Below are 25952 nucleotides of genomic sequence, written 5' to 3' on the forward strand. Positions count from 1 at the left end.
CTGGAGATGGAGGGAGACAAGAAGATGAGTAGCAGCTAGTGGATAGAGCTGGATCTTGGAGTCACGGGTTCTGGGTTGTAATGCTGCTTCTGCCACTTGTCCCCTGCATGACCTTGGATAAAGAATCAATAGTATTTATTGAGTGCTTACTGTGTGCAAACCACTGTACTAAACGCTAAGAAGAGTACAATATAACACAATTGCTAGACACATTCCTTGCACACAAAGAGCCTACATTACAGAGGGGAATTTCTGTTTCTCAATTACCTCATATGCAGAATCAAAACTGTGAGTACCTATGTGGGTCATGGACTGTGTCCAATCTGATGAGCACGTTGTTGGGTAGGGACAGTTTCTATATGTTGCTGATTTGTACTTCCCAAGCGCTTAGTGCATTACTCTGCGCACAATATGCGCTCAATAAATATGATTGAATGATTGAATGAATTATCTAGGTTTTTAATTTACATTTATATATGGCATTTACCAGGCACTGTACTAAGCACTGGGGTAGATGCAAGCTAATCAGTTTGGAAAAGTCCATGTCCCGCATGGGGCTTACAGTCTTCATCCCCATTTTACATATGAGGTAAAAGACTGCAAGATCATTGTGCCTTTGGGCATTTGACAGTTATCCCACCCTTGACCCCACAGCATTTATGTACATTTCAATGTTTCGTAAAGTCTTGGTTTCATTCATATTACTGTCTGTCTCCCCGTTTAGACTGTTAGCCCATTATGGTCAGGGAACGTTTCTGCTAATTCTGTTGTATACTCCGAAGTGCTTAGTACAGTGCTCTGCACATAGTCTTGTCTTATGCCATTGAGTCATTTCCGGTCCATAGAGACACCATGGACCCATCTCTCCCAGAATGCCCTGCTCTCCATTTGCAATTGTTCTGATAGTGTATCCATACAATTTTCTTGGTAAAAATACAGAAGTAGTTTACCATTGCCTCCTTCCGCACAGAAAACCTGAGTCTCCTCCTTCGACTCTCTTCCATGCTGCTGCTGCCCAGCATGGGTGAGTTTTGACTTGTAGCAGATTGCCTTCCACTTGCAAGCCACTGGCCAAGCTAGAAATGGAATGGTTATGCCTTTGGTTGACTCTCCAGGTGTGACCCTGAGAAGTGTTGCATATAGTAATTGCTCATAAATACCGTTAACTGATTGATCGATTGATTAAGATATATTTCCCCCTCTACAATGTGAGCCCGCTGTGGGCAGGGATTATCTTTATTTGTTGCTGAATTGCACTTTCCAAGTGCTTGATGCAGTGCTCTGCACACGGTAAGTGTTCAATAAATGCGATTGAATGAATGAATGAATGACTGTTATATTGTTATATTGTATTCTCCCAAGTGCTTAGTAAGTGCTCAGTAAATATGATTGACTGACAGACTGACCCGGCAAGTGTTCACTAAGTACCATTGTTTGATGCATGATAAACACATTTCTGTAATATGCACTGTAGAAAAATGATGCAGGAAGTGAAGTATGAACTTGAAGAAGAGTCAGGAGGCAGGGAGGTCAGCAAGGAGGCTGATGCAGTAGTCGAAGTGGGATAGGAAAAGTGCTTGGAACAGTGTAGTAGCAGTTTATTCGGAGACGAAAGGGCAAATTCTATAGATTTTGTGAAGGTAGAGCTGACAGGATTTGATGACCGATTGAATATGTGGGTTGAATGAAGGAGATGAGTCAAGAATAACACCAAGGTTGTGAGTTTATGAGACAGAGACGATGGTGATATTGTCTACGGTGATGAGAAAGTCTGGGACAGAGTTTTGGGGGGATGATGAGTTATACCGTATGGGACGTGATGAGAAGCAGCGTGGCCTAATGGAAAGAGCATGGTACTGGGAGTTAGAGGACCTGGGTTCTAATCCTGGCTCTACCACTGGTCTCCAGTGTTGATCCTGGCCAAGTCATTTCACTTCTCTGTACCTCGTTTACCTCATCTGCAAAATGGGAACTAAATCCTACTTCCTAGACTGTGATCCCCAAATAGAACAAGGAATGTGTCCAATCTGATTATGTTGTATCTATTTCAGCACTAAGAACACTGCTTGGCATGTAGTAAGTGTTTAACAAATTCCATAATAATAATTATTATTATTACGAGGATGAAGTTGGATGCCTACAGTTTGTAGACTGTAAGCTTGTTTTGGGTAGCGGCCATGTCTATCACCTCTGCGTGATTTAGTGGAAGGAGCACGGGGTTGGGAGTCAGAGGTTGTCGGTTCTAGCCACTTAACGTCTCTATGCCTTAGTTACCTCATCTGTAAAATGGGGATTAAGACTGTGAGCCCCATGTGGGACAACCTGATTACTTTGAATCTACCTGAGTGCTTTAAAAAGTGCTTAGCACATAGTAAGCACTTAACAAATACCATAATCATTATTATTATTGTTACTCTCCCAAATGCTTAGTACAGTTCTCTGCACACAGTATGCACTCAGTAAACAAGATCGACTGAAGGATAGTTGGAATTTCTTTGGCCCTGTGTCCAGGGTTCTGTTGGGTTCTAGATTCTGTCAGATTTTTCCTAGTGAGTATTGCACAGCATCTCTTACTTTCCTTTATATATTATGTTCCTCTTTATTCATTCATTCTTTCAATCGTATTTATTGAGCGCTTACTGTGTGCAGAGCACTGTACTAAGCGCTTGGGAAGTACAAGTTGGCAACATATAGAGATGGTCCCTACCCAACAACGGGCTCACAGTCTAGAAGGGCGAGACAGACAATAAAACAAAACATGTAGACAGGTGTCAAAATTGTCAGAATAAATAGAACTATAGCTATTATTATTATATTATTATAATAATTATAGTATAATTATAATAATAGCTGTAATATAGACTCTTCCTACCAACCCCGAGAAGTGAGAATGCTGACTTTCTCCAATGATGTGGTCCAGGGCATATGCTTTCTCTTCCAAACCGGAGTGGGGGTCGTGGGAAACTCTCCTCATCAGTCTCCAAGATGCACCTGGAACCCAGGCTGAAGGCCACGTACCTGGTCATTGTCCACCTGGCCCACGTCGCGATGTTCCTTACCAAAATGGTCACTGTATCAGCATCAGCTCAGCATCTGAGGCTCCTGCAGACGGACGTCGGATGTAAGACGTTCGCTTATGTGTACTGGTTGACCAGAGGCCTCTCCATCTGCACCACAGGCCTCAGGACTATGGTCCTGGCTGTGATCATCAGCCCCAGTTCTTCTCTCTGGACCCAAATCAAAAGTCAGGTCCAAAAGAATATCCTCCCAATCTTTATCCTCCTGTGGCTCCTCAGCTCCATCGTGAACATCAACCTCCTGTTCAACACCGTTGCATCTCTGAATGTGACCAGCTGCGAATGCAGATTCAGTGATGACTTCTGTTCCATCAAGCCCGTCAGCAGCATCCTAGGGCTGTTCCTCTTCCTCATCGCACTCCACGATGTTCGCTCCTTGGGAATCATGGGACGCTCTAGTGGCTACTTGGTCCTCCTCCTCTTCTGACACAGCCGGAAGGTCCGGCATCTCCGCAGCCACCGCCAGCTTCCTCAGGAATCCCTGGAGATGAGAGCAACCCAGACCGTCCTGTTCCTAGTCAGCTGCTTTGTGGCCTTATACTGCACGGACTTCATACCGTCACTGTTTCTGGATAGTTCCCTCAGGAACAACATCACCCTTCTGAATGCGAATATGTCTCTGGTCAGCGGTTATGCCACCGTCAGCTTCTTCTTGCTGCTAAGCAGTAGCTCCAAGCTTGCCAGGTTTTGGGAAGACATTTGAGGAAGACAAGGTTCCATCTCTGTGAGGAACCTATATCCTTCACACGTTCGTCTTTTATACTGAGGGATTCTTCCTGAGGTAGCAACATGGCCTAGTGAAGAGAGTACATACCTGGAAATCAGAAGGACCTGGGTCCTAATCCCAGTTCTGCCACGTTTCTGTTGTGTGGCATTGGGCAATTCACAGGTCACTTAGCTTCTCTGTGCCTCAAGTACCTTGTCTGTGAAATAGGGAGTAAGACCATGAGCCCCATGTGGGACATGGAGTTTGGCCAACTTGTTTAATTTGTATCTACCTCAGCGCTTAGTACAGTACCTGGCACATAGTAAGCGCTTACCAAATACCATTAAAAAGAAACAGCTTCCACCACAATCTGCGACTTAAATTCAGAACTTTCAGATTGTAAGATGAACGCACTGTCTCCTGTGTTAAGGATGGGTGGTGCTACCTTGCAGAATTAAGGAGCAAGTGAGCACAAGGGATAAAACAGAGGGTGGTAGAGTCAGAGGACTTGGGTTCTAATCCTTGCTTTGCCACTTCTCTGCTGTATGACCTTGGGCAAGTCACTTCAATTCTCTGGGCCTCAGTTTCATCAACTGTAAAATTCAATACTTAGACTGTGAGCCCCTTGTGGGGCAGAGATTATGTCCAATTTGACTAACTTGTATCTAACACAATGTTTAGAAAAGTGCTTGACAAATAGTAAGTGCTTAACAAATACAGTTTTAATAAAGTAATGGAGCAGAAAGGATTGGTGAAGTAAGGATGTTGTTCTTGAGAATGAAATTCTGGGGCTCCTTGATACGCCATTTCTATACGTCCCTCTGTAGAGGAATGTAACTCTCTTTATAAGAAGGTCTGGAGCCCTTGCCCTTTTTAAATCCAGATAATTTCTTTGCCCCTAATGATTTCATCCAGCAACCCCTCTGATCGCTCCAAATCTCCCTTACTCACAAATTCCTATCATCATCTTCATCTTCATCATCATAGCATTTCCAACCCTGAAAGAAGTCTGAGAAAATAATGATCTTTGTCAAGTACTCACTATGTATTAAGCACTGCTGTACATACAAGATCATCAGGTCCCTCGTGGGTCTCACATTCTAAGTAGGAGGGAGCTAGGTACTGATTCCCCCTTTTACAGATGAGGGAACTGAAGCCCAGAGAAGTAAAGCAACTTCTTGAAGGTCACACAGCAGACAGATGATGGAACTGGGATTAGAACCCGGGTCCTCTCTGAGGTCCCGGCTCCTTCCACTAGGCTATGCTGCTTCTCGAAACTAGAACAATAGCCAATGGAGAGGGAAAAGTGAAAAGATTCAATAAAGGAGGAGTAGAAAAGCAAGTGTTTCTGAGAGGTGACATGTTCTGGGGTCCAGGGCGTGGGTCAAGGGATTGGGTGTTACAAACATCAGGGAGACCAGTTCTTATCAATCAATGATATTTTATTGAGTGCTTACTATGTGCAGAGCGCTGTACTAAGACCTTGGAAGACTGCAGTACCAGAGAGTTGGCAAACACATGCCCTGCATGCATGCAATAAGCTTATAGTCAATCAATCAATGGTGTTTATTGAGTGCTTACTGTGTGCAGAACACTGTACCAAGCACCTGGAAGAGTACAATAGAACCGAGTTGGTAGATGCAAACCCCACCCACAGAAAGCTTACAGTCTAGAGGGGGAGATGGACATTGAAATGAATTCCTGCTAGGGGAAATAATCAGTTAGTCAATTATCAATCAAGTAATCCCTTAATCAACAGTCAAAAAATCCCCAACAAAAATAATCAATCCGTCAGTGGTATTTACTGAGCACTTACTGTGTTCCAAGCTCTGCGCCAAGCGTTGGGAAAAGTACGGTGCAACAGAGTTGGTAGACATTATCCCTGACCACAAGGAGTTTACAATCTAGGGCAGGAGGAGAACAGGGAATGGGGACAGGATAGTGTATGAGGAGAGGGAGACAGACCCTTTTGCCAATAAAGTAGTAGGGCAGATTTGTCAATTCGCCTCACCTTTGGGCAAGAGAATTTCCAGCTCTCAGGACGACTGATTGACCTGTTCCAGAAGAAATGGTCATTTTCTGTTAAAGCCTATTTTCTGTTAGAGAGCCATTATGAGAAGCAGCTTGATGTAGTGGATAGAGCACGAGATGTGGAGTCAGAAGGTCATAGGTTCTAATCCCAGCTCTGCCACTTCTTTATTGTGGAACATTGGGCAATTCCTTTCATTTCTCTGTGCCTAAGTTACCTCATCTGTAAAATGGAGATTGAAACCGTGAGCCCCACGTGGGACAGGGACTGTGTCCAACCCGATTTCTTTGTATCCACCCCAGTGCTTAGTACAGTACCTGGCACACAGTAAGTGTTTAACAAGTGCCACAGTTATCATTATTATTCCGGGCATAACATCCACTCTGGAGCAGCTTCCATAGCCTGTTTCCTCAATCTGTAGATGTCAGGGTTCAGACCCGGGGGCACTATGGAATAGAAAATGAACAGAAGCAAGTCTAGTCCCGATGGACAATTAGAGGACGGAGTTAGATATTCAGAAACACCCGTGGATACGAAGAAAATCACAACGATGAGATGAGGAAGGAAGGTTGAGAAGGCTTTGGACTGGCCCTCTACTGATGGCATCCTCAGCACGGCTGAGAAGAGGCGGACATATGAGGCAGTTATGTACACGAAACAGACGGTGAAGGAACTGGCAGAAAGGACAATGAGCGAATATTCACGTGTGTTTCCTGGGGGACTAGAGAGCTTCAGAAGCTGGGGAACATCACCGAAGAACTGCTGGATCATTTGAGGCCCAGAGAAAGGTTCAGAGAAGGTGGCAGCTGTGTGCATGAGACCGAAGAGCCCACCACTGAGCCAGGAGGCGGCTGCCATCTTCTCACAAGTCCCTCTTATCATGACAACCTCACAGCGCAAGGGGTGGCAGATGGCAGCGTAGTGGTCGTTGCACATCACTGTGAGCAGGGACACCTCAGAGACAACATCTGAAACAAAGAAAAACACTTGCAGAATGCAGCCCTTGAAATACATGGAGTTCTTGTTGGTCACTGAATTGAAGAAAGTTTTGGGGACAGTGACAAAGATAAGCAGAAGTCCAGGACGGACAGGTTCCTGAGGAATAAGTACATGGGGGTGTCGAGGCGCCGGTCAAGGGTCGTGACCGCGACGATGAGGAGATTCCCTGTTAGGGCCGTCAGGTAGACCAGGAGAAACAGAGTGGCGTGGACCAGCTGCAGCTCTCGGACCTCCGAGAACCCCAGGAGCAGGAATCCCATCACCACAGTGCCTTTGGCCATCTGAGTGAATGGAAAGTTTGGAGGAAACTTCTGTTTTGCGACACAACAAGAACAAATAGTTTATTGAACAACTGAAAACAGTTGTGACAAAGGTCCCCATGTAGGCAAAAACTACAAGAAAGTAAAGGAGTTTTTGACAAAGGTTGCCTTTCAATTCCTCTTTCCCATAACTCTGCTTGGTCTCCTAGAGTGTACTACTTCTGGGCTCAGATTCCTAGCACTAGTAAAAATAATAATAATTACGGTATTTGTGAAATGCTTACTATAATGACAATAATGATGGCATTTATTAAGCGCTGACTATGTGCAAAGCACTGTTCTAAGCGCTGGGGAGGCTACAAGGTGATCAGGTTGTCCCACGGGGGGCTCATAGTCTTCATCCCCATTTTACAGATGAGGTAACCGAGGCACAGAGAAGTTAAGTGACTCGCCCAAAGTCACACAGCTGACATTTGGCAGAGATGGGATTTGAACCCATGACCTCTGACTCCAAAGCCCGTGCTCTTTTCCACTGAGCCACGCTCCTTCTCTAGGTGCCAAGCACAGTCTTAGCACTGGTGTAGATTCAAGATAATCAGGTCCCACCTGGGGCTCAAAGTCTCAGTAGGAGGGAGAACAGGCATTGAATCCCCATTTTGGGAATGAGGGAACTGAGGCACAGGGAAATTAAGTGACTTGTCCGAGATCACCCAACGGGTAATTGGCATAGCAGGATTAGAACCCAGCTCCTCTGACTCCCAGGCTCATGCTTTTTTCACTAGGCCATGTTGCTTGGTCTAGGTACTACCACATACTGAAAAGGGGCATAGAAAGGTACCACTATTCCAGCTCAATATTCGTGAAATAGAACTTCCTCCGTCTAGCTCCAAGAACTTTGTTTTTTCCTTGCTGTTTGCCTAGAAAATCTAATTACTTTCGGTATAGTTAAGTACTAGTTTTGAAGTAATAAAAAATGTCTCCTGATACTAGTAGTTGATGCCTAGGATACCTAGTACAGTTCCCCAGGGGTTAGTACAGTGCTTGGCACATAGTAAGGGCTTAACGAATGCCATAATTATCCATTAGTCATTACCTTCGTTTGGGCCTAGTGGACACTGGTTTCGTCTATCTCAATATACCTATAATGAGCTGTGAGAGTCATGCAGCTAGCCGCAAATGTACAGGAAGTGAGAAGGAGGAACTGTGGACGTTGCTAAAAGAAGACAAACTTTCCTCCTGACTCCTTCCTGAATCAACAATAAGTGGTATTTATTGATTGCTTACTGTGTGCAGAGTGTGGTACTAAGGTCTTGCGGGATTAATGACAATAGTCGGGGAATTTGTAAAGTGTTTACGATGTTCCAGGCAATGCACTGAGTGATGGCCTAGATGCAAGAAAATCAGATTCTAATAGTCATCATCATCATCATCATCAATCGTATTTATTGAGCACTTACTATGTGCAGAACACTGTACTAAGCGCTTGGGAAGTACACATTGGCAACATATAGAGACAGTCCCTACCCAACAGTGGGCTCACAGTCTAAAAGGGGGAGACAGAGAACAAAACCAAACATACTAACAAAATAAAATAAATAGAATAGATATGTACAAATAAAATAAATAAATAAATAGAGTAAAAAATATGTACAAACATATATACATATATACAGGTGCTGTGGGGAAGGGAAGGAGGTAAGATGGGGGGATGGAGAGGGGAACGAGGGGGAGAGGAAGGAAGGGGCTCAGTCTGGGAAGGCCTCCTGGAGGAGGTGAGCTCTCATCAGGGCCTTGAAGGGAGGAAGAGAGCTAGCTTGGCGGGTGGGCAGAGGGAGGGCATTCCAGGCCCGGGGGATGACGTGGGCCGGGGGTCGATGGCGGGACAGGCGAGAGCGAGGTACGGTGAGGAGATCAGCGGTGGAGGAGCGGAGAGTGTGGACTGGGCTGTAGAAGGAGAGAAGGGAGGTGAGGTAGGAGGGGGCGAGGTGATGGAGAGCCTTGAAGCCCAGGGTGAGGAGTCATACCTGTTTTCTTTTTTTTTTGTTTTTGTTAAATGCTTACTATGTGCCAGGAACTGTACTAGTGCTGGGGCAGATACAAGATTGGACACAGTCAATGTCTCACATGGGCCTCACATTCTTAATCCCCATTTTACAGATGAGGTAACTGAGGCACAGAGGAGTGAAGTGACTTGCTGTGCCAAGATGAAACCGGGGTACCCATCATCTAAAAGTCAAATGCTATCTCGTGACTGCCCGAGCCATTACGGCAGAACTCAGAAGTGCGGGTGGGATACCGCCCCCGCAACCAAAACAGCTAAATTGACAGCTCAAGCCAATAATTCAGAAGGTGTCCCTTACCCCCTTGCCAATCAAATTAGTATGGAGGACAGGGGGAGGGCAGAGATTGGATAAACTGAGGCCGGAAGCTGGAGTAGCCTAGGAGCAATACCTGCGGTCCCTGACCTTTTGTGCAGCGGAACAAAACTTGTAGCAACCGGCTGTAGATCACCTCTGCCCAGAGCTTGGGATGTCCGCTCTGTCTGCACCACGTGAAGAGCCTTGGGATGGCTGAGTGTCCCGCTGAACTCTTGTGGGGCTGGAAGCTAGGCGCTTCGCCACGGGTGGGTAATTTCTACGTGTATTCATCCTAAGTGGGAAGTGCAAGTGGGTGGGAGCTAGCCGCCTCACCACATGCAAACAAATAATAAGTGAATTCCTCCTGTGTGGGACCTGGGTGTTTTAGCACGTTCCAGTAACACATAATTATATTCCTCCCGATAGGGAAGCTCTAATATCACTAAATAATTATATTCCTCCAAAAAGAGAGGTTCATTTCGCCATGTCCAAGATAATCAAATAATTCAATTCTTCTCGTGAAATAAATTTTGTATAAAACTCAGCTTTTCTGTCTCCAGTCTCTCTCTCCAAACAGGTTCCCGAACAAACTGGTCCCCGGGCAATGGGTGACACGTGCCCAAGGTCATACAGCAGACATGTGGCAGGGCTGAGGTTAGAACCAAGGTCCTTCTGACTCCCAGGCCCATGCTTTATCCACTTGGCCATTGTGTTTCTCCATTCATTCAATCGTATTTATTGAGCACTTACTGTGTGTAGAGCACTCTACTAAGCATTTGGGAAGTACAAAACGGCAAAATATAGAGACGGTCCCTACCCAAAAACGGGTTCACAGTCAAGCAGTTATGATGGCATTTTTTATCTGCTTACTATGTACAAAGCACTGTTCTAAGCACTGGAGTAGATACACGGTAATCAGGATGTCACACGTAGGGCTCATAGGCTTCATTCCCATTTTACAGATGAGGGAACTGAGGCCCAGAGAAGTTAAGTGACTTGCCCGAAGTCACACAGCTGACAACTGGCAAAAGCAGCATTAGACCCCACGACCTCTGACTCCCAAGCACACCCTCTTTCCACTAAGGTACGCTGCTTCTCCAGCACTATATACCCCAGCTACCTACTATATCTATCACATCACTTAGTACAGTGCTTAGCACATGGTAGATGCTTAACAAATGTCATTATTCTATAATAACAAATATAATTGCTATCATTCATTTATTCAGTTGTATTTATTGAGCGCTTTCTGTGTGCAGAGCACTGTACTAAGCACTTGGGAAGTACAATTCGGCAACATATAGAGACGGTCCCTACCCAACAACGGGATCACAGTCTAGAATGGGGAAAAAGTCAAGTAAACAAAACAAGTATACAGGTGTCAATACCATTACTATATTATAACAAATGTGATTATCATTAAAATACTATTCTGTCCATATGTTGTTGGATGACAAATAGTTAACTTATCAGTTTTCTATCTTTGACTACTTTCCCCCATTTTGTTCCTACATATATCAGGGGCCCATTTTGGATCAGATTGGAACAAAACCTTGGAAATTATATTGATCAATCAGTGAATCATTGGCTTTCAATGTCCACTCAGTCACTCAATCAATCAATCATGTTTACTGTGTGCAGTGCACTGTACTAAATACTTGGGAAAGTACAATATAAAAGGATTGGTAGAAACATTTCCTGCCTACAGCGATCTTGGAAGAGTTAAACAGAAGCAAGGTACATTTCCCTGACCTCAAGGACCTTAACTCAGGACTTAGTACAGTGTCTGGCACAGTGTAAGTGCTTAACAGATATCATCTAACAAACCAAGGCACATGTTCCCTGCCCTCAAGAATCTTTCAATCTAGTGGGGGAGACAGACAAAGATTTTAGTTTCAAATACAGATATAGATTATTTCCTGCTGTACACCGAAAGGATAATTTATATCAAAGGCTACTGAGTCTGTTTGCTTACACAAACTCATCACAGTCCCTTGACGCTTACCATATGGAAATGCTGATTTTTTTCTGAAACAAGGGCAGTCTGGAAGGCTGAATGACAGTCAGATGGAACAGGTTAATCTGAGATCCGATCCCAGCTCTCTTGGTGAATCGCTGGGAGACCCTGTTCAAGTGTCAGCCTCTCTCTGTGCTTCAGGATTGTCATGGGAACATAGAAGGTAGAGAGTGGAAAGAACGTCTTTTCAGGGTCAGATCACCCAGCATGAGGGATAATCTCCATCCATACAGAGGTAGTCAATGCTTCAGTTCTTCTGCTGTTATTGCAGCACTTAGAGACCCACTAAGACACTCAAATGTGTATCTGAAATGTTCTGATGCACAAATCCATTTCAGCAGGTCACAGTGCATCGGAAGGAAACTGGTGATATTTAATAGCCTGATATGGCTTTTGGAGACAGGAGTGATGGGGAAAGTCCCAAGGGGGGAGATGAAGTCAATTAGCCCCACTGGACACTGTTGTGGAGATGTGGTTTGCTGGGAGAAGGAGAGGAGAAAGGAGACAAAACAGAATTTTAGTGCTGTCAGAGGTTCGTATTTCTAGACAGTGAGCCTACGTTTGGGTAGGGATTGTCTCTATTTGTTGATGAAGTGTAATTTCCAAGCGCTTAGTACAGTACTCTGCACACAGTAAATGCTCAATAAATACAATTGAGTGAAGGATTGAATGAATATTTGCAGAGGCACAATTTTTGTCTAGCGGAAAGAGCATGGGTCTGGGTGCCGGAGTTCCTGAGTTCTAAACCCAGCACTGCCACCTTGCCAGTTGTGTGAGCACGGGCAAGTCACTAAACCTCTCTGTGCCTCAGTTTCCTCAACTGTAAAATGGGGATTGAATACCTGTTCTCCCTCCTATTTAGACCGTGAGTCTCATGTGGGGCTATTTGTGAGAAGCAGCGTGGCCTGGTGGTGAGCGCATGGGACTGGGAGTCAGAGGACTCAGAAGTTACGTCCAAATCTGAGCTTCTTATCTTTTCACCCAAACCATGTCCACTCCCAGACTTTTCTGTCGCAGTAGATAACACCATCATCCTTCTCGTCTCTCAAGCCCATAATTTTGACACCTCTCTCTCATTCAACCCACATATTCAATCCATCACCGAATCCTTTAGGTCCTATGTTCACAGTATCGTTCATATCTGCCCTTTCCTCTCCATCCAAACTGATGCCATGTTAATTCAATTACTCATCCTATCCCGCTTAGATTACTGCATCAGCCTCCTTGCCGACCTCCCAATCTCCTGCCTTTCCCTACTCCAGTCCAGACTTCACTTGGCTGCCTGGATCATCTTTCTAGAGAATCGTTCAAGACATGGCACCCCCACTCCTCAAAAGTCTCCAGTGGCTGCTCTATCCACCTCCTTATCAAACAAGAACTCCTCACCATTGGCTTTAAAATACTCCATCACCTAGCCTCCTCCTACCTCACCTCGCTTCTCTCCTTCTACAACCCAGCCCACATACTTTGCTCCGCTGTTGCTAAACTTCTCAGTGTAACTCGATCTCACCTGTCCCACCGTCGACCACTGGCCTACGTCCTACCTCTAGTCCGGAACGCCCTCCCTCCTCAAATCGGTCAGACAATTCTCTCCGCCACCTTCAAAGCCTAATGGAAAGCATATCTCCTCCAAGAGGCCTTCCCAGACTAATTCCTACTTTTTCTCATCTCCCACTTCTTTCTGCGTTGCCCTAACATGCTCCCTTTGCTCTTTCTCCCTCTCCCAGCACCATAGCACTTATGTATATATTTGTAATTTTATTTATTTGTATTGATGTCTGTTTATTTTTAGTGATGTCTGTCTCCCCCTTTCTAAAGTGTGAGTTCATTGTCAGCAGGGACTGTCACTCTTTATTGTTGTATTGTACTTTCCCAAGTGCTTAGTACAGTGCTCTGCACACAGTAAGTGCTTAAAAATATGAATGAATGAATGAATAATGAATGAATGAGTCAGAGGACTTGGATTCTAATCCCGGCCCCATCATTTGTCTGTGGAGTGATCTTGGGCAAATCACTTTTATTCTCTGTGCCTCAGTTCCCTCATCTATAAAATGGGAATTAAGACTGTGAGCCCCATGTGTGATATGGATTAGGTCCAACCTGGTGACCTTGTATTTACTCCAGCTCTTAGTACAGTGTCCGGCACATGTAAATGCTTACCATCATCATCATCAGTGGTATTTATTGAGGACCGTATGCAGGGCACTGTACTAAGTGTTTGGGATAGTTCAATACAACAGACGTGGTAGACACGTTCCCTGCCCACAACATGCTTACAGTCTAGAGAGGGAGAGTGACATTGAGATAAATAAATAATTTATAATGTTGACTGTATAGACATGCACATATTTGCTGGGGGGGCTGAAGATGGGGTGAATACCAACTGTCAGTACCATAAAAAAAGGGGAATGGTGCCAACTTGATTCACTTTTGTATCTTCTGCAGCACTTATAACAGTGCGTGACAAGTGGCAAGTGCTAAACAGATATTATTATTATTATTATCATACTCCATTCACATCTTTCAGAGTAGGGACAATACCACTTTGGTCTGACCCTCGATGAAGGGGACTGTAAATCTCTCGAAGTCTAGTGTCCTCGGCACTGGGTTCATCTGAACTGTCTGGATCCTTATACATCAAGGCCATGGCCCAAACTAGCTCACAGGACTACCCTGGGAGTGGACCAGGCTCAACGCCAGTGAGAGAACTGTGCTCCTGAGGAGAACAATACCCTTCTGTGTACAGGACACTGAACTAAGTACTTGGGAGAGTATAATGCAACATAGTTGTTGACATGTTACTTTGCCACAACAAATCAATCTATTAATGACATTTATGGAGTGCTTACTTTGTGCAGACCACTCTACTAAGAGCTAGGGAGAGTACAACACAACAGAGATGGTAGACACACTTCTTGCCCGCAATCAATCAATCAATCAATGGTGTTTAATGAGTATTTACTCTATGCAGGACACTGTACTAAGTTCTTGGGAGAATACAACACAACTATATGATATATAATATATTCTGAATACATATATACCTATATGTTAATTCAATCGAATTTACTGAACTCTGAGCACTGTACTAAGCACTTGGGAGAGTACAATACAACAATAAATAGATTCATTCAATCGTATTTTTTCATTCATTCAATCATTTATTGAGCACTTACTGTGTGCAGAGCACTGTACCGAGTGCTTAATTGATTTCCTGTCATTCATTCACTTGCATTTACTGAGCTCTTCCTGTGTACACAGCACTGTACTAAGCGCTTGGAAAGTACAATCTGGCAACAAATAGAGACAATCCCTACCCAACAATGGCCTCACAATCTAGAAGTGGGGAAACAGACAACAAAACAGACAGGCATTAATAGCATTAATATAAATAAATACAATTATAGATATATACATATCCTTAATAAAATAAATAGAATAATAAATATGAACATATATACACATGTGCAGTGGGGTGGGGAGTCGGGGAGATGGGGAGGGGAGGAGGAGTAGAGGAAAAGCAGGGCTCAGTCTGGGAAGTCTCCTGAAGAAGGTGAGTTTTCATTAGGGCTTTGAAGGGGGGAAGTGTGCCAGTTTGGCGGTTGTGAGATGAGAGGGCATTGCAGGCCAGAGGTAGGACATGGGCCAGGGGTCGACGGCAGAGCAGGTGAGAACGAGTCACAGTGAGGAGGTTAGCGGCAGAGGAGCAGAGTGTGAGGGCTGGGCTGTAGAAGGAGAGAAGGGAGGTGAGGTAAGAGGGGGCAAGATGATGGAGAGCTTTGAAGCCAATAGTGAGAAGATTTTGCTGTCCACAGTGAGTTTACCGTCTAGAGGTATGAGAGATAAATTAATATAAGTAAATTAATTACAGATATGGGCATAAGTGCTGTAAGGCTGGGAGGGGGAATGAACAAGGAAAAAATCCAGGGCAGTGCAGAAGGGAGTGGGAGAAGTGGAAAGGGGAGCTTAGTTAGGGAAGGCCTCTTGAAGAACATGTGCTCTCAATAAGGTATTGAAGGTGGGGAGACTAAATGTGGGTTTAAGCAGGGAAGGTATTCCAGGCTAGAGACAGAACATGGGTGAGGGTTCACCGATGCGATAGATGAGATCGAGATACAGTGAGAAGGTTGGCATTAGAAGAGTGAAGTGTTCAGGCTGGATTGTAGTAGGAGAGTAGCAAGGTGAGGTAGGAGGGGGCAAGGTGATTGAGAGCTTAAAGATAATGGTGTGTAGTTTTCGTTTGATGTGGAGGTGGATGGGCAACTACTGGAGTTTCTATAACTGTTTGGCACCTGTTTCCTTGTTGAACACTTTTGCTCCCATGGCTTCAACTCTAATCTCTACGGGGATGACACCCAAATCTGTATATTCCCCCCACCCCGTTCTCTCTCTAACTCCAGGCTCCCATCTCCTCCTACCTTCAGGGCATATTTATTTGGATGTCCACCCGCCATCCAAAACTCAACATGTCCAAGACAGATCTCCATATATTCCTTCCTAAACACTGACTTCCCCTCCCTGTCTTTCCCGTCACTGTGGACGGCACTACCATCCTTCCAATCTCACAAGCCCACAACCTTGGTGTAATCCTTGACTCCAATCTCTCATTCACCCCACGTATCCAATCTGATACCAAGCCTGTCGGTCTCACCTTCACAACATCGCCAAGATCCACCCTTTCCTCTCCATCCAAACCACTACCACGTTAATAAAATCACTCATCCTATCCCGACTGGATTACTGCACCAACCTTCTTTCTGACCTCCCAACCTCCTGCATCTCCCTAATTCAGTCTATACTTCACTCTGCTACCCTGATTATCTTTCTACAGAAATGTTCGGAGCATGTCACTCCCCTCCTCAAAAATCTCCAGTGGTTACCTGTCAACCTACGAATCAAGCAAAAACTCCTCACTCTCGGCTTCAAGGCTCCCATCACCTCGCCCCCTCCTACCTCACCTCCCTTCTCGCCTTCTACATCCCAGCCCACACACTCCACTCCTCTGTGCTAAACCTACTCACTGTGCCTCGTTCTTGCCTGTCCCAACATCAACCTCTGGCCCATGTCCTACCACTGGTCTGGAATGCCTTCCCTCTTCAAATCCGCTGATCACACTTCCCCCCTTCAAAGCTCTACTGAAGGATCACCTCCTCCATGAGGCCTTCCCAGACTAAGTCTCCCTTTTCCCCAGCTCCCTCACCCCTCCCCATCTCCCCGACTCGCTCTTTGCTCAGCTCCCACCACAGCACTTGTGCACCTGTACATATCTATAATTCTATTTATTTAAATTAATTCCTGCTTACCTGCTTTGATGTGTATATATCTATAATTCTATTTATTTATATGGATGTTATTTATTGATGTCTTTTTGCTTGTTTTGATATCTGTCTCCATCCTTCTAGACTGAAAGCCCATTGTGGACATGGATTGTCTCTGTTACTGAATTGTACATTCCAAGCACTTGATACAGTAAACACTCAATAAATACCATTGAACGAATGAATTAATGAATTTTGTACGCTGGTGCCAACCTACTCACTGTACTTCAGTCTTGTCTATCTCATCGCCGACCTCTTGCCCACATCCATCCTCTGGCCTGGAACACCTTTCCTCTTCATATCCGACAGATGACCACTCTCCCAATTTCAAAGTCTTATTAAACTATCTTATTAAAACTACATCTCCTCTGAAAGGCCTTCTCCGACTAAGCCCTCCTGCCCTCTCCACACACTCTCTTCCATGGCACCATTGCACTTTGATTTGCTCCTTTTGTTCACCCCTCCTTCAGGCCCAAAGTGTTTACAGCAATAGCTGCAATTTTTTATTTGTACTATTGTCTGTCTCCCTCTCTAAACTGTTAACTCAGTGTGGGCGGGGACAATTTCTACCAACTTTGTTATATTGCACAAGTACTTAGGATGGTGCTGTGCATACAGTAAGTGCTCAGGGAATACAATTGATTGCTTGAGATGTGTAAATTATATATTACAAATTATTTATTTTCATAAATAATTCAAGATCTCATCCTATCCCGTCTGGACTACTGCATCAGCCTTCTCTCTGATCTCCCATCCTCGTGTCTCTCTCCACTTCAATCCATACTTCATGCTGCTGCCCGGATTATCTTTGCCCAGAAACGCTCTGGGCATATCACTCCCCTCCTCAAAAATCTCCAGTGGCTACCAATCAATCTGCGCATCAGGCAGAAACTCCTCACCCTGGGCTTCAAGGCTCTCCATCACCTCGCCCCCTCCTACCTCACCTCCCTTCTCTCCTTCTACAGCCCAGTCCGCACCCTCCGCTCCTCCACCGCTGATCTCCTCACCGTACCTCGCTCTCGCCTGTCCCGCCATCGACCCCCGGCCCACGTCATCCCCCGGGCCTGGAATGCCCTCCCTCTGCCCATCCGCCAAGCTAGCTCTCTTCCTCCATTCAAGGCCCTGCTGAGAGCTCACCTCCTCCAGGAGGCCTTCCCAGACTGAGCCCCTTCCTTCCTCTCCCCCTCGTCCCCCTCTCCGTCCCCCCATCTTACCTCCTTCCCTTCCCCACAGCACCTGTATATATGTATATATGTTTGTACATATTTTTTACTCTATTTATTTATTTATTTATTTTATTTGTACATATCTATTCTATTTATTTTATTTTGTTAGTATGTTTGGTTTTGTTCTCTGTCTCCCCCTTTTAGACTGTGAGCCCACTGTTGGGTAGGGACTGTCTCTATATGTTGCCAATTTGTACTTCCCAAGCGCTTAGTACAGTGCTCTGCACAAAGTAAGCACTCAATAAATACGATTGATTGATTGATTGATGTATATTAATATCTCCTTCTCTAGACTGTAAACCCATGGTGGGAAGGGAACATGTCTACCAACTCTGCTGTATTTTACACTCAAGTGCTCGGTACAGTACCCTGTGAACAGTAAGCACTCAGATTGATTGATTGATGGCATAAGCTTCGTGGCTGTTATCGTGCACCACATTTCAGGACGTTTTATCTTTGATTTCCCTCCTCCCCCTCTCCATCCCCCCGCCTTACCTCCTGTATATATGTATATATGTTTGTACATATTTATTACTCTATTTATTTATTTTACTTGTACATATCTATTCTATTTATTTTATTTTGTTAATACGTTTTGTTTTGTTCTCTGTCTCCCCTTCCTAGACTGTGAGCCCACTGCTGGGTAGGGACCATCTCTATATGTTGCCAGATTGTACTTCCCAAGCTCTTAGTACAGTGCTCTGCACACTGTAATCGCTCAATAAATACGATTGATTGATTCCCATCTTGATATTTGATACCTGATACCACAAGACACTCATAAAGATACACAGTACATAACTGAAACTGATGTTGGTTCATTTTCTTTCCTACTTCTCCTTGAACACAGCTAGTGAATCAGACACCATAAGAGATGACCAATGCCACCACAGTGACAGAATTCCTGCTTCTGGGTTTCTCAGAGGTCCAGGAGCGGCAGATTGTTCATGGCACACTGTTCATTCTGGTCTATCAGGAGGCCATGATGAGGAATCTCCTCACTGTCGCCGTCATCGCCCTCGACCAGCACCTCCACATACCCATGGACTTCTTTCTCAGGAACCTCTCCGTCCTTGAACTCTGGCTCATCTCCATCACCGTTCCTTAAATCCATCCACAACTCCCTGACTAATGACAGATCCATCTCTTTCCTGAGCTGTGTCCTCCAGGGTTTTTTTTGCGGGGGGGGGGGGGCTATTTCATCAGTTTTTACAGAGCTGGTCATCTTCACAGTGATGCTCTATGACGGCTACTTGGCCATCTACCACCCTCTGTGCTACGAGATCATCATGAATCAAGGGGCCTGTGTGAAGATGGCCGCCGCTTCTGCATTACACAGAGCTAGAACATTCTCCTTCTATGGGCCTAGAGTTGTAGGCCATTTTTTTCTGTGACATCCCCCAGTTACTCACCATCTCCTGCTCTCTTGACCTCCTCAGACAGGTGGTGCCCATCTACATCAATGTGACTTTCGACTTCTGCTGTTTCGTTGTCATCGTCGTCTTCTACATCCATACCATGGTGACGGTGCTAAGGATGCCGGCCACAGAAGGCCGGACCAAAGCCTTCTCCACCTGCCTGCCACACCTCGTCGGCATCACTCTTTTCCTATCCATGGGGTTCTTAGCCTACCTCAAGGCCCCCTCGTACTACCCCTCAGTTATGGACCTCTGGTATCCGTGTTCTACACGGTGATGCCCCCCACCTTGAACCCCCTCATCTACAGCCTGAGGAACAGGGACATGAAGGTCACAGTGGGAAAATTCTTAAAGGGGAAATTTTTCACAAGAGAGAAGTCTCTGCACATCTCCCATTTGGCTTAGAATATTCCCAGAGGCAGAATCCATACACATTTTCATCATTTGTTATCACCACACTTCATTCCTTACTATGTGCCAGGCACTGTACTTAGCAATGCGGTAGATACAAGCAAATCAGGTTGGACACAGTCCACACCCCAGTTAGGGCTCACAGTCTTAATCCCCATTTTATAGGTGAGGTAACTGAGGCACAGAGAAATTAAGTGATTTGCCTGAGGCCACACAGACTATAAATTTGTTGTAGGCAGGGAATGGATCTATCATATTGTACTCTCCCAAATGCATAGTACAGTGTTCAGCATGCAGTAAGCCCTCAATAAATAAAATTGAGTGAGTGATTCACTTACTGCTGACAAGTGGTGTAGTCGGAATTAGAATACAGGTCCACTGACTCCCAGACCAGGGATCTTTCCACTAGATTATGCTGCTTGGTTGTGCTCCAACTACCTCATCTGCAAAATGGGGATTAAGACCGTGAGCCCCTTGTGGGACATGGACTGCATCTAAACTGATCATCTTCTATCTATCCCAGTGCTTAATACAGTGTCTAGCACATCATAAGAACTTAACAAATACCATTCAATAAATGCTATTACTGCTATTACAACCACTGCTGTTGCTGCTATTAATTCTTATGGTATTTTTTAAGTGTCTAGTATGTTCCAGGTACTGTTCCGAGCACTGGGGTAGATTCAAGATACTCGGGCTGGACACAATCCCTGTCCCACATAGGGCTCACAGTCTTAACCCCCATTTTACAGATGAAGGAACTGAGGCACAGAGAAGTGAAGTGACTTGCCTAAAGTCATACAGCAGATAAGTGCAGTCGGGATTATAACCCATGATCTTCTGACTCTCACGCCCATGCTCTAGCCACTAGGCCATGCTGTCGCTTATTGCTACCACTAGTCTCCCCTTGGGCACACTCTCTCCTGTCATTCAACACTAACCCCAGTCTCATTCACTTACTCTCCTTGTCCACAGTAAGTGCTCAATAAATATGATTAATTGATTTGTCTCCCAGGTCATTAGTTCATTTTGACTCTCCACCACTGAAGCTTACTTTCATGGGGATAGGTGGTGCAAAGGAGTCAACCGATAGAATGCAGGGGAGATTAACCTGGGTACCTCCGCCACGTTGGACACCCCAATCCAATATACTGCAGTGGTATTGTTCTTTGTGTCTCCACAGTGCTGAACTCCCCTATTCCTACTATAACCCAGCCCACACACTCAATAAATGCCACTGATTGATTGACTGCTCTGTATACAGTAAGTGCTCAACAAATACCATCGATGGATTTACGAAATTCTCTGCACACGATAAATACTCAATAAATAGCATTGATTGATTGCTTGCATACAATCTGATTATTTCGGCATTCATTCATTAATTCAATCGTATTTATTGAGCGCTTACTGTGCGCAGATCACTGTACTAAACGCTTGGGAAGTACAAGTCGGCAACATATAGAGACGGTTCCTACCCAACTACGGGCTCACAGTCAAGAAGGGGGAGACAGACAACAAAACAAAACACGTAGACAGGTGTCAAAATGGTCAGAACAACATGGCACATAGTATTATTATGATTATTACTGCTGTTTTGGTTTTTATTATGATAACCCTTTTGGGTAGGTAAAAGCGATCGTATTCTTGAGACATTTCAGGCCACCGAGATGTAGAAATGGTGAAGACTCCCAGAGGGAGAGGCGGAGGATAGAGCTGGGACTAGAACCCAGGTCTCCTGATTCCCATTATCCTCCATTGCCTCTGTATCCACTGGCAATTTGCCAACTCTCCCCCTGAATGGGACTCCAAAGATTGTTTTCCTGTGCAGGAGGCTTGGCCTAATGGGATAATGTCAGGAGGGATAAAACAGTCTTCTGGACTGTGAGCCCGTTGGGTAGGGACCGTCTCTATATGTTGCCAACTTGTACTTCCCAAGCGCTTAGTACAGTACTCTGCACACAGTAAGCACTCAATAAATACGATTGAATGAATAAATGAAAACGATTTGCTTTCTTACTAATGTTGCCACGACCACCATGTGGACTGGAAGAAAGCCACGTCTATGTTAACTTAGCATCCAGGGGGGCAGGAAAAGAGGTTGGGATGCCGGTGGCATCCTAGCCACAAGTAAATGTGATCCTCCCACTGCATGCCCATCTCCATCCAGATTGAACATAGATAATAGAAGCAGCAGAGCATAGTGGATAGAGCACAGGCGTGGAAGTTAGGTCACGGGTTCCATTCCTGGCTCTGCCACTTGTCTGCTGTGCGACCTTGGACAAGTAACTTCACTTCTCTATGCCTCAGTTAACTAATCTATAAAATTGGGATGGAGACAGTGAAACTCACATGGGACAGGGATGGTGTCCAAACCGATTTGCTTGTATGCACCTCAGGGCTTAGTACAGTGCCCGACACAGAATAAGTACTTAAAGAATAACACAGTTTTCAACAGTCTGCTTTAGGGGAGGTGGTGGCTTTATGGTGCTGGCCTTATAGGAGTGACTCCAAATATCCCTCTTTAATATCTTTGTTTTTCTGCTTCAGTTAGTCAGCCTCAGAAGGATTCATTCCCTCTCCTCCCACTGCTTCGGCTTTGCACCTCTACATTTGGTATCCCTTTTCTAAACGTTTCATTAAGATACTGATAGGCATGAAGTAGGTAGTCTCCAGAACACTGTTTTGCATCAATCAACAGGGAAGATCGACACTTGGCTCTTCCCCTATTTGCCTGTAAGTTGCTGTGGGCAGGGAACACATCATGTGCTTTTGTTGCACTTATTCTATTACTTTAGTAATGGGAATTACACGCAGTAATGTGTATTACAAGTGGTGTGAGGTTTTTGTAATGGTATTTGTTAAGTGCTTACTATGTGCCAAACGCTGGACTTAGTGCTGGAGTAGATAGAAGTTAACCGGGGTCGACACAGTCTATGTCAAACGTGGTGATCGTGGTCATAATCCCTATTTTACAGATGAGGAAACTGAGGCCCAGAGAAATTAAAGTGACTTTCTCAAGGTCACGCAGCAGTCAGGTGGCAGAGCCAAGATTGTCTTGTCTCGTCTTATGCTGTTGCGTGGTCTCCGACCCATAGTGACTCCACGGATACATCTCTCCCAGAATGCCCCACTCTCCATCTGCAATCGTTCTGTGAGTGTGTTCATCCTGTTTTCCTGTTAAAAATATGGAAATGGTTTATCATTGTTTTCTTCCATGCAGTAAACTTGAGTCTCCACCTTCGACTCTCTCTCATGCCACTGCTGCCCGGCACAGGTGAGTTTTGACTTGTAGCAGATTGTACTTCACTCGCTAGCCACTTCCCAAGCTAGGAATGGAATGGGTAGGCTTCTGCTTGACTCTCCCTCCCATAGCCGGGACTAGTAGAATACTGGAAACTCTCCAATACTGGAAACTCTCCAAGTGTGATCCTGAGAGGGGGATCCCGGATTAGAGCTGAATAAAGACCATTACTACTACGGCAACACAGTGTGGTCTCATGGAAAGAGCATGGGCCTGGAGGTGAGAGGACTTGGGGTCTAATCCTGGTTCTGCCACTAGTTTGCTGTGTTACTTTGGAAAAGTCACTTAATTTATCTATGTTTCAGTTCCCTCATCTGCAAAATGGGGATACAATGCCTGTTCTCCCTCCTACTTAGACTGTGAGCCCCACGTGGGAACTGATGATCTTGTATCTATCTTAGTGTGCAGTAGAGTGTTTGGCACATAGTAAGTGCTAAACAAATATCATTATAATTATTACAGCTACTACTCCTACCTTCTTTCACTGCTTGTTACCTCCTTCAATGCAGGCACCACTGATGGTAAAATTAATCTACAAGTGCTCATTTAACTGAAAAAGACAATGTAAAATCCACAGTCCACACACCGCATTGTATACACAAGAGGACATTCCCTGAATGTGTTGTCATGCTTAGTGCTTGCAGTGCTTGGTGCTGTTTTCTTATTTGTCTCTTTGTCTTTCATGCCTTACAAAGGTTTGGTTTGAAGGGAACAATTTCTTTCTTGATTGCAAGATTCTGTTCTGGTGTACCTTCAGCAACAGACTCCCAGTTTCAATTGGGATGCAATATTGTCTGAAGTTTAGTTTTACCGTGTCCTTAAAACATTTCTTCTGACCTCCTTGTTTTCAGTTTCTCAATTTTAACTCTCCACCTGGAAACTCTTTGTATATTCTGCTATAGTCCATTCTCCTCATATCTTCTATCTACTGTAGCTGTTTTAAAATGAGCAGAGCTTTGATACTCAGAGACTTCTTTTAAGTAGCTTTTGAGAAGCACTGCAGTCTCAGAGCCTGGGAAAGAACCTGGACCGGGAATCAGAGGACCTGGGCTATAATCCTGGTGCAGTCACTTGTTTGCTTTGTAATATTTGACAAATCATTTCACTTTTCTCTGCTTCAGCTTCCTCAACTGTAAAATGGATGTTCAATACCTTTTCTCCCTCCTACTTGACTGTGAGGCCCATGTGGGACACGGACTGTAACCGACCTGATTAAGCTTTATCTACCCTAGTGTTTAGAACCGTGTTTGACACATAACGATTGCCTAACAAACACCATAAAAAATACACCTGCTACAAAGAACACCTGATGCTCAAGAGTTGATCCACACTTCTGCTTTCTTTACCTCTTCAGGGAGAGATTCAGATCTCCGAGGAAATGAGCAATCACACAACGATGAAGGAATCCCTCCTCCTGGGATTCTCAAAGGTTCAGGAGCTACAACTGGTCCATGCCATCCTGTTCCTCCTGGTCTACCTGGCGGTCCTGACGGGATATCTCCTCATCATCGCTGTCATGGCCCTTAACCAGCACCTCCACACCCCCATGTACTTCTTCCTCAAGTACCTGTCTATCCTCGATCTCATCATTAACGCAGCCACCATCCCCAAATCCACATTCAACATGTTGACTGAAATCAAGTCCATCTCTTTCTTAGGCTACCTCTTTCAGGTCTTCCTTTTGCTTTTCTCTTCACCTGCAGAGCTGTTCATCTACGGCGATGTCCTTCAACCGCTATGTGGCCATCTGTCGCCCCCTGCGCTATGATGTCATCATGGACCGAGGGACCTGCGGGAAGATGGTTGCTGCTTCATGGCTCTTCGAGAGACTAACGGCAGTGGGACACACATCTGACACCTTCTCTCCCTCTGTGAGTCCAATCACATCCATCAGTTCTTCTGCGACATTCCCCAGTACTCCTCGTATCCTGCTCTCAAGACACTCTCAGAGAGGTTGTGCCCATCAATATAGGTATATTTCTAGACTTCTGGTGATTTCTGGGCATTGGTATTTTTTATACCTGTATCTTCTCTGATGTCATGAAGATGCCAGCTGTAGAATGTCGATCCAAAGCCTTCGCCACCTGTCTGCCCCACCTTGCTGTCATAATCATTTTTCTCTCCACTGGATTTTTTGCCTACCTCAAGCCTCCCTCTAACTCCTCCTCCACGCTGGACCTGCTGGTGTCCTTGTACTACAAGGCGGTACCTCCCGCCTTGAACCTCTTCATCTAAAGCCTGAGGAACAGGGACATGAAGGTGGCGATGGAGAGGCTTGTAAGGCTTGTGACTGAATCCATTGGCTTCCTGGAGTGCAGGAAGGATTCCACATCTCCCTCCAGGCTCTGGTGGCTCTGAACGTTTTCCTCCTGGTTATCTGCTCCACCTCTTAATAATGATTAGGGAATTTGTTAAACTCTGACTATATGCCAAATATTGTTCTAAGCACTCTGTGTAGATATAAGATAATCAGGTCCTCACATGGGGTTCACAGTCTGAGTAGGAGCGCTTAGTACAGTGCTCTGCACACAGTAAGCACTCCATAAATACGATTGAATGAATGAATTTCTTATAATGGTATTTATTTAGCTCTTACTATGTGCCAAAAACTTTTCTAAGCTCTGGGATAGATACAATTCAGTTAGGATGGATACAGTCCCTGTCGTGCATGGGGTTCATTTTCCTGAATAGGGAATTGAGGCACAGAGAAGTGAAGGGACTTGTCTTAGGTCACACAGCAGGTAAGTGGCAGAGCCAGGATTAGAACCCAGATTCTCTGACTCCTAGGTCTGTGCTCTTTAAACTAGGCCAGGTCACCTAACAATCTGTG

The 25952-nt window shown here is 45.0% G+C and overlaps 3 protein-coding genes across 3 annotated transcripts; 2 read left to right on the plus strand and 1 right to left on the minus strand.

The window, feature by feature from the left end:
- Nucleotides 1–2985: 2985 nt before the first annotated feature.
- On the plus strand, nucleotides 2986–3780 carry LOC119928849 (vomeronasal type-1 receptor 90-like). Its single transcript, XM_038747365.1, has 2 exons — nucleotides 2986–3486; nucleotides 3553–3780. Exons 1-2 carry the CDS (start codon nucleotides 2986–2988, stop codon nucleotides 3778–3780), a joined length of 729 nt encoding a protein of 242 aa, XP_038603293.1.
- Nucleotides 3781–6172: 2392 nt separating this feature from the next.
- LOC119928850 (olfactory receptor 14A16-like) lies at nucleotides 6173–14092 on the minus strand. The gene is made up of 3 exons (XM_038747366.1): nucleotides 13955–14092; nucleotides 7042–7122; nucleotides 6173–6907 (listed from the first exon to the last, which is right to left on the minus strand). Exons 1-3 carry the CDS (start codon nucleotides 14090–14092, stop codon nucleotides 6173–6175), a joined length of 954 nt encoding a protein of 317 aa, XP_038603294.1.
- A 10408-nt stretch (nucleotides 14093–24500) lies between these two features.
- Nucleotides 24501–25544, plus strand: LOC119928213 (olfactory receptor 14I1-like). The gene is made up of 2 exons (XM_038746269.1): nucleotides 24501–24780; nucleotides 25465–25544. Exons 1-2 carry the CDS (start codon nucleotides 24501–24503, stop codon nucleotides 25542–25544), a joined length of 360 nt encoding a protein of 119 aa, XP_038602197.1.
- Nucleotides 25545–25952: the final 408 nt, after the last annotated feature.

This window comes from Tachyglossus aculeatus, chromosome 5, assembly GCF_015852505.1.
Source record: "Tachyglossus aculeatus isolate mTacAcu1 chromosome 5, mTacAcu1.pri, whole genome shotgun sequence".
NCBI classification, from domain to species: domain Eukaryota; kingdom Metazoa; phylum Chordata; class Mammalia; order Monotremata; family Tachyglossidae; genus Tachyglossus; species Tachyglossus aculeatus.